Source organism: Tiliqua scincoides, chromosome 8 (genome assembly GCF_035046505.1).
Source record: "Tiliqua scincoides isolate rTilSci1 chromosome 8, rTilSci1.hap2, whole genome shotgun sequence".
NCBI classification, from domain to species: Eukaryota; Metazoa; Chordata; class Lepidosauria; order Squamata; family Scincidae; genus Tiliqua; species Tiliqua scincoides.
The window spans coordinates 14,591,963-14,605,779 of record NC_089828.1 but is presented as its reverse complement, the minus strand read 5'-3'; the positions used below and the strand labels follow the sequence as shown (position 1 = coordinate 14,605,779).

The following is a 13,817-nucleotide window of genomic DNA, read 5'->3' as shown; positions in this document are numbered from 1 at the left end:
GTCAAGCCCTACAGAGCAGTGTCCTGGCAGATGGTTATTCTAAAAAGTGGGTCGTGGTGCTGAACTGTGTGAATTCTCTAGCTCAGGGGTGCTCACACTTTTTTGGCTCGAGAGCTACTTTGAAACCCAGCAAGGCCCGGAGATCTACCAGAGTTTTTTTTACAATGTTCGCACCATCACAACATATAACATTTATGTGTACAATGTATGTTGGTGTACTTTGAGCCCCACTGAGTATAACAGGACTTACTCCTGAGTAGACATGCCTAGGATTAGGCTGTGAGGCTGCAATCCTAGCCACACTTACCTGGGAGTAAGCCCCATTGAGTACAATGGGCCTTACTCCCGGCGTTTCCTCCCAGAGGCACCTGAAGGGGGGGGTCGGCACTCCGCAATCTACTCATTTTGCCTCGTGATCTACCGGTAGATCGCGATCCACCTATTGAGCACCCCTGCTCTAGCTGAATTCTCAGCTCCCTCATCAAACTACAATTCCCAAGATTCTTTGGAGGAACACATATGAAACTTGATGCATGTTCATAGTGAGGATCGCTCCTTGCAACTTCTTGGTGGCTAAGCTATAGACCCATACAAATGACTTCTATTTTGCTTTAGCACAAACCATTGTGGCAAACAGTAAAAGAGACTTTTTTCATGCAGTCTTTTAATTTATTATAGCGACACTTTTAAAACCAACACAAATCTGGGAATGGAGAGAACAATAACTGCAGCACCTGAAACTTGAGGGACAGAAAGCTGTTTAATCATAATTTATAATAACACACATTTTGTGGCTGACTCAGACACTACCAAATTTTGGAGTCTGAATGTTTGACATGTTAACTCGCCAATATAAAAGTAGACAATGAATATACAGCATATACCAACAAGAGAAAAGCAGAATACTTTCTCTTTTATTTTTTAAAAAGGCTGCTCATGTCTTATAAATAATGACATTTGGCTGTTTCCTAAAAAAACAAAAAAAGAAAAAAAATCAAAATGAATATTGGTGTGAGCAAGCTATAGAGATCTCTCCTTGTGCTTCCTTCCTAGACCACTATTTCTTTTGCTTTCCTTTTTTTTCCCCTTTAGAAAGTAATTATATATGGACTGGATTAGATTCAGTAATTTGTAAGCCTCTTGGAATTATTTCTACATTTTGGCAAAGAGGTGAACACTGAAGCTAAGTGGGACATAACTGATTGGCAAAATGACAGTTCCCAAAAGCAACTGATTAGACTTGCTAACAATCTCACTAATTGGTGCTAGTGTAGGAGACTTTATGGGGAACTTGTTCTTCCAATCAAATGAATGTACACAGAACAAAATTCTAGAGTCACAGCTGGGCATTAGGCAATGGCCCTTCCCTGCTACTTATCCCTCTCTTCCAACAACTGCTGTCCATTGCCTCTGAGCCTGGAGGCCCCATTTGGCTGTCACTGTTTAGAAGCGACATTTTTGTGTTTTCACACCTTTCCAGGAGCAAGCTTGTACACAATTAAGGGCTCCATCCAAAGTGTCTGATGCAACTCTACAGGGATTTGCTGAAAGAACAGGATTGCAAACCATTGCTCTTCAGGCTGCATTGCCACATGCTACAGATTAAATACTGCAGGTGGGCAGGGAGAAGCTGGGTGGGAGAAAGGCCATGGGTTTGTATAAGAGTTTGTAAAAGCCAAGCAGATATCTGCCCACGGTTCCTGGATTTTTGGATGGTAGGAGTGAGCATGAAAGATCTAACAGATTGGAGGTCTGGGGGTGAAGTTTTTTCTGAGAAACACTGGAATAAGGAAATTTTTATCCTGGTGTAGTTACACACGGCTGGCCGATCCGTGAGGTCAACTGAAGCAGTTGCTGCAGACAGCACATTGGTGATGGTGGGGGCACCGTGTCTACCTACTTGCCTCCTCTTGCCCCCATCTCTGTCCACCCCATCACTTGCCACCTCCTGCTCCTTCCAGTCTCTGGATTGGAAAAAGAAGAGATAATTTGGAGGGGAGTGCTGAGTTAGAACAATGGAGAGAGAAAGGAGCAGAAGCTGGCATGGAGAGAGAGAGCAGCAGCAGGGGGCAGCAGCGCTTGGCATTTGGCCTCAAGCACTGGGAGGTCTTGGGTAGGCTCTGTAGTTGCTTTTTCTGTTCTCTCATCTTTTTTTAACAACCATAGAAAACCTCTCACCACCACCCCCATTGCCTCTCATTCTTGGGGAAGGATCACAAACTTATTACAACTTAGTGCACAACGTCAGGCTGCAAACTACCCCAGATACAATTTTCCTATGATGTAAATGTGGGAACTTTTTAATTCACTCTTACCTGGATAGCAGTCTTTTTTTTTTTTTTTTTTGCAAACACCAGAATCCCAAACCACAGCAAACTATAATGAGATCATGATGAGCTGCATCACAGACTACCCTATATCTGAAAATTTGGTTATTTGTGGATTTCAGTCCTCTTGATTCTTGTGATTTGATTCTGCCTGTCTTTTCATTACAGACTGAGTGACAAGTGGTCTGGCATCAGCATGTTCTGTTTTGGGATGACGGGAAGGAATATGCATATGGTTCTGTCCCAACTCTCCAATTGCATCTCTTGGTTAAGTCTTTTCTGTTTTTAAAATTCAAAAGTTTTAAAGGATTTTCTCATCAAGTAGTTTGTTGATCCCGTCACAGATCTTTTTGAGGTGTGGTCGACATTCCCCATCGAGGGTATAGAGGGCAGTGAGGAACTCCACGTCTGCAAAATTATTGAAGACGTGATTGATTCGTGCATGAGACCTGGCTGTCAGGTGCCGTTCTACCAGTTCGTGCACGAGGTCTTTGCACTCGTTCAGCAGTCCCGAAAGCACGTTTTTGTCAAAAGTGTACTCCACCTCATAAAAACTGACGATGGTCATGGCTGCCTGGTTCAGCTTCTTCCGGAACTTTTCGACAATCTCCAGTTCTTCTGGATTGAATTGATTGTTGCGGTAGAGAATTCCAATCTTGATGGCTACTTTGATCAAGTCCTTCATGATTTTGTGGGCTTCTTTCTTGTTTTTCAGGTGCTCTATTGTCACTTTGTATAACTCGTCAAAAATTTCGCTGCTGGTGTCGTCAATCAGCATGTTCGCCACTGTCTTGGTGGCCATTTTGCTCAAGATTTTTTTCTGGGCTTGCAGGGCAAGGCTCTTGGAGCTAAAACTATCAGGACCTAACAGGAACGGGGGAATTGAGAAAGAGAGAGAGAGAGAGATGGGAAAAACAAGTTAGGTCCAAATTATGTTCAATGACTATCATATGAACACCCTTGTGTATAATACTCGTATCATATTGTAATGCACCGCTAAGGTTCGAATTCAGTTAGAGCGTGTGCATATGTGAAACAACAATGGCACTACAGCTGGTCCCATTTCTTGTGGTCACTTGCAAAGGCTCCACCTTAGTGGCCCCCCCCAAAGGGATCAGAGCCTCTGATGTTGACCGTGGTTCATAAGGAAAGCCACCTGAGAGAAGGTGGTCCTTATGAGCTTTCCTGTGACACATCCTTGCAACAGGTGAGTGCGGTTTGCAGTCCCAATACTTGATATTGATTGATTGATTGGATTTGTATTCCGCCTTTCTCCCTGAAGGGCACCCAAGGTGGCTAACAATCAAGTTAAAAAATACAGATCAACATTAAAAATACAAAACATTTAAAAACAATTAAAAATGAGACAAAATACATAGCAGCAGACTGAAAGCACGCAGTACAAGACATAAATTTATAAAAACAGCCCTTATGGTGCCTCGAAGGCTTTCTTGAATAAAGAAGTCTTCAGGCCCTGCCGGAACATTAATAAAGAGGAAGCTGCTCTCAATTCAAAGGGGAGGGAATTCCTTAGTGCAGGTGCCACCACCGAAAAGGCCCTGTTTCTGGCTGCCATTCCCTTCACCACTCTCAATGACGGCACAACCAACAGGGCCCCTTCTGATTACCTTAGAGAGTGGACCAGATTATACGGAAGAAGGCGGTCTCTCAAATACGCTGGTCCCAAGCCGTTTAGGGCTTTAAAGGTTTAGGGCTTTAAAGGTTTAAAGGCTTTAACCAGCACATTGAATTCAGCCCGGAAACAAATGGGCAGCCAGTGCAGCCGCCAGAGTAGCGGCGTGACGGACCCCAGCAACTACCCGAGCCGCCGCATTCTGCACTAGTTGTAGCTTCCGGACCGTCTTCAGGGGCAGCCCCACGTAGAGCGCGTTACAATAATCTAATCTATATTTTGATGGTCAGCCTCAGTGGCCACCCATAAAGTCTACCGAGAGAGCCATTTTTATTTAACGAGGCATGCTGATTAGCAATATTCAATGACAACCATGTGAGAAGAAGATAGTAGAGCGCTAACATCTTTTGGATGGCCTTCTATCGAAGCAGAAGGCAAGCTGTCAAAACGCCAAGAGTTTGTGGATGAGTAGACATGAAACTGGGCCACTCTATGTTAACCTTGTAGTGGGGTGAGAGGGAAGCAAACGTTCTAGCTTTTCATGCCATATGTTTTTCCCTTCCAAAGAGCAGCACAAAAGTTTGTGGAGAATGAAAAGCAAAAAAGCTCCTGTAGGTGGTGAGAACTGATAAAGACGTTGGCTGTCATAGCTATTTTGCAATGTCCAGGGCAGCTGAGAAGTTGGTTTCGGTCACTAGGAGTCACTGTTGCTTCATACTTGATCATGCAATGCCTATAAGAAAATACTCAGCAGTAAGAAGGATAATACATTTATTAAGACCAAAGGTCGCAAAGCAGGGAGCAAGGTTTTGTGGGCCACAGATCTCTTCTTCACACTGGATATTAAATTGGAAAGGGCTGGAGGAAGTACAGGAGAGAAAGAACTGTTGCTGAGTGCTGAAAAGGACCAGCCTGCAATGTGTAAGATGCAGTGGAGGAGGTGTTAGGCAGATTCTGCTAGATGTTCTGCCTAAAATTAATCTTCAGCTTGGCTAACGTGAGAACTATCATGCTTTTCTTTACTTCTGCCATCTTCACAAGGGACTTCAGTGATCTGTGCCAGCTGGAGACAGATCTGAATGATGGCTAATGTTAATATCGTTCAAAGGAAGGAAAGAACTAAAGTAGCCTTTAGTACAATCTGAGATCTCTTCTGCACCTAGCAGAGTCTAATCTAATTAAGACTCCAAATGCAATCCTACACACACTTACCTGGGAGTAAGTCCCATTGACCACTGTGGTCTGGCTTCTGAGTAAACGTAAGCGTGGGCTGCACGCCTCCTATGCCTAGAAAATATTTCTCACTTGTTGTTCCACCCTGCCTTATTTTGGTTTGCTTAACATTCTGCCTAAGGAAGAGTTCTGGAGAATGCAAAATGTGATGTTTTAATTGTACCCAGGCCTGGACTGTCCATTAGGCCAACCGAAGTGGTCACCTCAGAAAGTGAATTGATGGGGGACACCTACGTCCACCATTCCTTTTCCACCCACTCCCTAGATTTGAAAAGGAAAAGTGGAATGGAGCAGTAGAAGACTGTGGAGGAGAGCGGAGTGATGGCCTAGAGTGTCAGAGTAGTAGTCCACCACACTCCTCCAACTTCTTCTTTTGCTCTCCTCTTTTTTTCTTTTAAGCTCAGAGAGCTGGAAGAGGAGGAGTAATGGCAGCAGGTGTGCTGCCAGGTAAATGAGTCAGCAATTGGTGCACTGCCTTGGGTAGTGCCTATAGTCAGTTCTCTTTATATGCAAATTTGCTATCTGTGAATTTGCTTATTTACAAGGGGCAGAACTGCCACTCACCTCTTGTTATCTGTGGCTGTGTTCTTGTTATCCACTAATACTGTGCCAGTGCTGCATCAAACAGGCATTGGTATTGGCCTGTGGAGAATCATCGGACACATTTGTGTTCAATTCTAGACTTGTGCCACCATCTCAGGCGTATTGGTGGGGCAAGTCTTGGGCCCCATCTCGGGGTCTCCAGTTGAACCTTTACTACCCTGGAAATGATCAGAGGCTGATGATGAGAGGTCTCTGGAAGAATACCGTGGGGCTGGGGCAAGCCAAGGAAAGGAGCCAAGAGACAGGTGGAGGAGGAGGACAGGTGAAACAACCTCCTCTCCACTACTGAACTGTGAGGCCTCACTGTTGGGCCAGCAACCTTCAATGAGTTAAGGGATAGCCAGCACGGAGGAGGAAGCATGAGATGTTGGAGATGTTGATGAGCCCTTGCTATCACCCAGCCCCATATACTTCATGTTAAGTTTCAGGTTAATAAAGACCATAGAGTGTATGGTGAAGAGTGTCCCTTGGAACCTAACCCCATTTTCCACATAGGCTCAATGATTTGTTATCTGCTAATTTGGTATTCACTAGGTTTCCCAGGAAACCTAACCCTTGTGGGTAACTAGAACTGACTGTATTGGGCCAATTCTGGCTGGCCCTAATAAACATATATCAACCTACAGTTACTTTTGGATTCTCTCGTATGGTAGTTTTGATACAGGAGCTGATAGCAAATAGACAACTAGGGGACCTTTTCTATTACTGTTGTGATCTGAATTGTCTAGTGCTAGAATCTGTGAGGCACTTTGAAAATAATAAATGGTATAAATTTGCATTCTTTAAAAAAAAAAAAAGAGGATTATTTCTAGACCTTGCCAGGAACACAATATAAGCCTTGGATAACAGTGGGGTTTTCTTGGGGCTCGCTCGTTCATTCATTCACCTCTTCTGTTTACCAAACTGGGTGGCTTTAAAAGGGGATTGGACAAGTTAATGGAGGATAGGTCTATCCACAGCCATGAGCCATGATTGCTATGTACTACCTTCAACTTTAGCAGCAGTATGCCTCAAGTGCAGGGGAGCAATAGTGGAAGAGAAGTAAGCCTTTCTCTCCTGCTTCGGGTTTCCCAGAGATAGCTGGTGAATCACTGTAAGCAATAACATACAGGTCCAGCCTAGTTATACATGGATTTTTTATACACGGATTTGACTCAACATGAATGGCCACTGCAAATGAGAAGGAATGTGCTGATCCCTGGAGAAGGGGAAAAATGCATCCCTTTAAAATCAGTTTAAAAAACAGAACAGTCCTTTAACAATAGCCTCCTTAATGAGAGGGGGGGCAGCTGGCTGACAATCCATCAATCTTCTCTCCAGGCAACCCCTCCCTTCCCCCTGAGCATGTGAAAGAAAGGTGATCACTTTGCATTGGTGAAGGGAGGAACTGAGTGAAGCACCTTTGTAAGTGCTTGGAGGAGGACTGATTTATGGATTGTCTTCTTAATGACTCTTATATCACAAAGGTCAGCAAGGCTGTTTTTCAATCACCGGAGCAAAGAAACTTTGTTTTTTTTAATTGATTTGCTATAGTGCGTTTTTTGCCATCCACATGAGTGCTTGGAATGGAACCCACGCAAATAATGAGGCTCAATCTGTATCTTATGTATACAGCCGTGCCCTCTTATCTGTGGTGGTTCCATTCTGGAACCCTCTGTGGATAGCTGAAACCGCGGTCCCCAGGGGACAGGTCCCAAATGCCTGTCCCCACGGTCCCGGGCGTTGCTCCCCTTGCCACTGGAAGGGCCTCTAAGCTCAGCAACGGTCAAGGACGCCCGTCCCCAACCTCTGCCAAGCTCAGACTGAGCTCTGTAGGTAAAAAAAAAAAAAGCTACTTCTGGTTTTGTAGAGAAACCGGAGGCGACAGTTTTAATGCTTTATAAGGCTTTAGGAGACCTGGGGAAGCCCTCCGGAGGGGGTGCGTGCGCTGGAAGGGCCCCAGACCCAATCTGTGGATAAGTGAATCCACAGATATGGGGGACCCCTGAATTTAAATAACCCCACTGAGAATGACTCCACAAAAGAAAATTGAGCCATTCATTGGGCTCTGCACTGAAAATGTTATGCTCTAGAGCAGGGGTGTCCAAAGTTTTTGGCAGGAGGGGCACATCATTTCTCTCTGACACTGTGTTGGGGGCTGGGGGAAAAAAGAATTAATTTACATTTAAAATTTGAATAAATTTACATAAGTTTACATAAATAAATATATGAAAGGTGAACTTATATGAATGAATGAAGGTCTTGCAATAGCTCAAGGCCTATAAAAGGCCTTGCACTTTGCTGCCGCTGCTGTGTCACAGACGTGAAACAGCAAGCAGTGGAGGGAGCCTTCATCCCACAGCTCACGCAAGAGGTCAAACAGTTGCCCTCACGCTGAGAGCAGTTGCGTCGGGCCAGTGCGGGCTCCAACAAATCTCTGGAGGGCCAGAGGCTCATTGGAGACTGGGGGCTCCCTGAGGGCCGCATTGAGAAGCCTCGAGGGCCGCATGTGGACCCAGGGCTGGGGTTTGGGCACCCCTGCTCCAGAGAAAACCTTTTGTGGAGCAGTTTTGTATCCAGTTGCTATGAATGTCTCCAAAGTGTGGCTTGATTATTGCACGGTGACTGTAGCTTCAAGGGTGGTGGATGAGATGGATCTTTGGATTGACCCAGCAGTGCTGCTTTTAGGAGGGGAGCCAGAATGATGCATCATTTGTTTCACCCTAGCAAGTGGGCGGGGGGAGGGGCGGGGAACAGGAGATGCAACTGTCATCTTGCTGGCTCTAGAGGCTGCTTGAATTAAGTCTTTGCTCACTACAAGCAACTGTGGGTCTTAATGCCTTTTATAAGTCACCAGAATGCTTGAGAGAAAACATGTAATTAAGTAACATTTAAATTGGGCCTTAGATTAAGAATTGGGACAAAAAGCAAAACCATTTCATTAGGGCTGTCACTTAATTAAAGAAATCTTAGAACAGTATGCCTATGATTGCAGCCTAAGAGTAAGCCCCACTGAGTGCAGTGGGGTTTACATCTGAGTAAAGATGCACAGAATTGCATGGTCAGGTGGTTGAGTAAAATGGAGTCAGCATTGAACTTGAACTCAGAGGGACCTGGGTTCAAGCCCTTGCTCAGCCATGAGGCTTACTGGGTGGCCTTGCACCAGTGGCTATCCCTCAGCCTAATCTACCTTGCAGGGTGATTGTGAGGATAAAAGCAGAGGAAGAAGACAAGGCTACCACCCTGAGCTCCATAGAGGAAGTGTGACATGCATCTGAGACAAAAAGTATTATGTATTGGCGCAGGCATCATCTTAGGTGGAAGGGGCTCGCTGGTAGAACATATGGACTGAATGCAAAAATCCCAGGTTTAAACTCCAGCACTGTCAATTAAACCAATCAGATGATGATCAATATCTCCCTGCCCAAGACCCTATGTGTGTTGGCAACCTTCAGTCTTGAAAGACTATGGTATCGAGCTCTGAATTGTGGTTCTGGAACAGCTTCTAGTGTTGCTGAAAAGGCCAATTTGGGAGTGACAATCCCTTCCACACTGGGAGCAAGTGCAGTCTGTAACCGGTAAACCGCTGCTTCCCATGTTGTGCCGATGCCGTATGGTGAAGTTGGAGTGTCCTCTCCAGTGCGCGAAGCCTGAGTAAAGAAGGTATGGAGGATAGGCTGTTACCCATGCAGCAAATCCCCCCTCTCCATGTCGCTGGAATAGTCCAATGGAAAGGCAGAAGCCAATATGGTTGGTTCCAGCGGCATCGCAGGAGTTGCCAGAACATGACTGTGTACAGCCATGAACTGCCTCAGGGACTCCGGCTTCTCATTTTGCCTCGAGGTTGATTCCTGAAGCCTTTTCCACAACTGGATATGGCCACAAGGCAGTGGAGGTTTGAGGTCAGAGTTTCCTTCTCTTAGATGGGTTGCCTTCCCAGGCTGACGAGTCCCATCCACCTATGCAGTGATTTTCAGTGTTTCTTTTCATGGCACACTCACCTCTATGGTCTTCGCCTGGTGTGATGTCACTTCCGATTTCTGGGAGACTCTTTGGGTTCTGTGACTGTTTCTAGGGCAATTGTTAGTAGTAACAAATTGTCTCTTCCTCCTTCAGAGGGAGAGAGCTGCAGAGCTTGGAAGCGTTTTTCAGCGATTTTCAACCTCTGTGCTCCAAACTCTCGTGGCCCTTCGCAGCATACCATTGTGCCACGGCACACCAGTTGAACATTGCTGCTCTAGAAAGCCACAGCTGGCTGGTTGGCAACCTTCAGTCTCGAAAGACTATGGTATAAGCCTACAGCACCCAGTATTCCCAGGCGGTCTCCCATCCAAGTACTAACCAGGCCTGACCCTGCTTAGCTTCCGAGATCAGACGAGGTCAGGCATCAGATCGAATATATGCCAGTGTTTTTCAGCCAGTGGTTTGGGTACCACCACTGGTACTTGAGGTGGGGTCTGGTGGTACTCGCAGGACCCCTGCCGCCCAGCAGCAAGACCAGGAATGCAACGCAATAAATAGCAGTAGGAGGCTAGGCTTGGAGGGCAGAGCTCCAAAGCATGCTTTCCCAAACTCAAAAAAGCCCTCCCGTCCACCCTGAGCCTCTTACTGGTGTTTGTCACATTGCATCTGGCCTCCCAACCCAGAAGTAACTGGTGATGATGTCATGGCCATTTACTTCTGGTGGTACTTCAAATAGGTGGATCATGTGAAGTGGTACGGCCAAGGACAAACCTTGAGAACCACTGATATAGGCTATATCAGTGGTTCTCACACATTTAGCACTGGGACCCATTTTTTAGAATGAGAATCTGTCAGGACCCACTGGAAGTGATGTCATGATCAGAAGTGACATCATCAAGCAGGAAATTTACAACAATCCTAGGCTGCAATCCTACCCACACTTACCCAGGAGTAAGTCCCATTCACTATCATTGTTAAAAGAATATACATAGTAGCTTGTTCAAAGTACAGGTCTGTAACATTCCCCCAAATGCAGTCACATCCCATGGGAGCATCAAGTTTAATATATTAAAAATAAAATTTTGAAATGAATGGGAACCCACCTGAACTTGGCTCACGATCCACCTAGTGGGTCCCAACCCACAGTTTGAGAAACACTGGGTTATACTAACCATATATGATCTACCCAGTACAAAGCAATCTCACGTGGTCTTGGAAAAGCATTCCTTCATGTATGACAGAAGAGACAATGCCACTGAAGGTGGTTCTTGCCCTCTGTGATACTTTGAAATACTTGCATGAAAGATGACATTTAAAAAATCTGCTACCCAATTAATCAGGACACCTTTTTGGTTGATCCAGAAGTTCTTGAATGAATTCCCTCAACCTATGAAAAGCTGTGGCCCTGTTTTTCGCTTGGGTATACACGAGATCAAAATATTTCACATCAACTTATTCTATAACCAGCGTAGTTCAAATACATTTGTGATTTCTTGATGGTTTCTACTTTTTCTTTTTTAATACTTCAGTCCTTTTGTTCCTTAACACAGCTGTAAAGCTGCACTTTGAGAATTCAAATAGGATGGCTCATTTTGAGTTTTTCTCTTTACTGCCTGCCACTTCTAAAATAACCCCGATATAGATTGGGGGAGGGGGGGAGAGAAAAAAGACACAGCTATTGTCCATTTGCTTCATCTTCTGTACATTTTAAATAATCAAACAATTAGGGAAATTATTTTCAAGAGGAAAAAAAATGAGCAGCAACCAAGACTCTTTGGTACATGGTGTGTTTGCAACTTTGCATGAAAATGGCTTCATTAGATATGGGTCAGTTTTCTTTCCAGAATGTCCTAACCTCACAACTCTCCTCCACATTCTTAGCCTGGAAATTACATTTGATTAGTGGTGGGTGGCGCTGCCGGAGAAAAGCATGCTGGGAGGGAAGCAACTGTCCAGCAACTAGCTTGGGTAGTGGATCAATCTCAGGCTATGGAACTATAGTTATGTGCCACCATTCAGTCAATGTTCCTTGCACCACTGCAAACTATGGTGGTTTTTCTCTTACTCCCCCACCCAAGGGGACCCTGTGCCTTTAAGAGATGCACAATGAAGAAATTTTTCCAAGGAAAGCTTTCTCCATCTCTCTTTCTCTCTCTCTGTCATATGTAATGTTTCTTTGGGTCAATTTAGGCTTGACATGAATTTACTGTACTTAAAGGGTGTCTCAAGAAAATGTATACCCACTTTATAGTGTCAAATTTATTATGCTTTAATTCACTCATAACCTGCATACGGTGAACATAGAAGCAGTTGCTTGACCCTGTTAATTAAAAGCAATTAATTAGTTAATATGAAATAGACCAAGTGCTCGAAATTTTCCCCATTGGCATCCATACACCGACATCATTGACTAAGGCAGTGGTTCCCAAACTGTGTGCCATGGCTCCCCAGGGAGCCACAGAAACCAGCCAGGGGAGCTGCAGACTTCTCATGGAAAAACCGACTGCCCTATACAATGTATAGGATTGCAGCCCTAATGGAGAGCCACAGCCAATGGCCCAGTAGGTCAAGGGAGCCGCCAGTTGAAAATGTTTGGGAACCACAGGACTAAGGGATCTGCAAACATCTGGGCAGATGTGACTGCCTGGAGTGTCCCAGAGCCCAGGTCTACCAGGGGAACGAGCCACGTGAGAAGAACCCCAGATTTGGCCCCCAGGTTGAGGTTCGACCAGCCCTGAGTTAGAGTTCATTAAAATGTGTGTATTTATAGACACCCTGTATTAGAAGATTTATACCTTGTCTTTCCATCTTACAATACAGTGGGCCCTGTGATCTGTTGTGGATCAGTTCCAGGACCCCCTGCGGATACCAACAACAACAACAACAACAGTATTTATATACCGCTTTTCAACAAAAAGTTCACAAAGCGGTTTACAGAGAAAAATCAAATAACTAAATGGCTTCCTGTTCCAAAAGGGCTCACAATCTAAAAAGATGCAACACCAGCAGACAGCCACTAGAAAAGACACTGCTGGGGTGAGGTGGGCCAGTTACTCTCCCCCTGCTAAATAAAAGAGGAGCACCCACTTGAAAAAGTGCCTCTTAAACAGTTAGCAGGGGTTAAATCTGTGGATTTAAATTATCCATACCAGAATCTGTGGATAATTAAATTCACCAGGGGGGGGGGCACTGCCACAAGAACTTACTTGATGGTAGAGGTCAGTCTGTGCTTCTCTTCTGGTCTCCAGTCCCAGGGCAATTAACACTTGGAACAAAGCAGAGGGAAGTCTGGTGGGGCTGCAGTCTCTGGACAATGCTAAATGTGTCCCTTCAATGCACAGGTGCTCTACTCCAAATGGCACCCCCTGGACCAGATCTCTGTTCGTTCACAAAGGGGGCTTGAGTAGTTGCTACCTCTGTTGCCATCATCTTACTTCTAGCGAACTTTATGTTTGCAGGATTGAGGACGTTTGCTTACTTATGGGAGAGGTAGGGAGTCAGGACAACTACATCAATAACTGCCTAGCAAGAGTTCAAGGATCCCTTTTCTTTCCTAGATACGAACAGAAGCTAGGCAAGAGCTGGTACCTAGCAACTAATACCCATGCTGTATCACATTCCCCTGGCCTATTTCTTCTCCAATTGTCTTCTTACGATGTAGCATTCTCTTGATTGTGTGAATAACATTGCAGCAGTACCTGAAAAAGCAGCTGTTCACCCTCTTCAGGGGCCTCCAGCTGAGAAGCAGCCTCTAAGAACAGTTGGATTGCAGCCAATGCATTTGATGGCACGGCACACGGCCAATCCTCGCAAAAGGTAAGAACCGAATGGGACTGCACATCAATGAGATGTTCACGGCATCCCATTCCCCTTGGCAACCATAATATGTTCCCTTAGTAACCGATTATGCGAAGATGCATGCACGTATCAAGCAAGCATGTATAACAGACAAGGAAAAGATGTCAGTTTCATATGACGCTGTCTCACTAAGTAAGATCTCTGATCCATCTAGTTCAGGGGTGTCCAAAGTTTTTGGCAGGAGGGCTACATCAGCTCTCTGACACCGAGTCGGGGGCCGG

At 45.1% G+C, this 13,817-nt stretch overlaps 1 protein-coding gene across 2 annotated transcripts in view; it reads right to left on the bottom strand.

Moving 5' to 3' along the window:
* Positions 1-684: 684 nt before the first annotated feature.
* The window catches only part of TNFAIP8L3 (TNF alpha induced protein 8 like 3), a 61,306-nt gene continuing 48,173 nt past the window's right edge, over positions 685-13,817 (bottom strand). For both annotated transcript variants that reach the window (XM_066635673.1, XM_066635674.1), the window contains exon 2: positions 685-3,191. In XM_066635673.1, the coding sequence (XP_066491770.1) occupies positions 2,629-3,191 (563 nt within the window). In that variant the 3' untranslated portion in view covers positions 685-2,628. The remainder of the gene's footprint in view (positions 3,192-13,817) is intronic.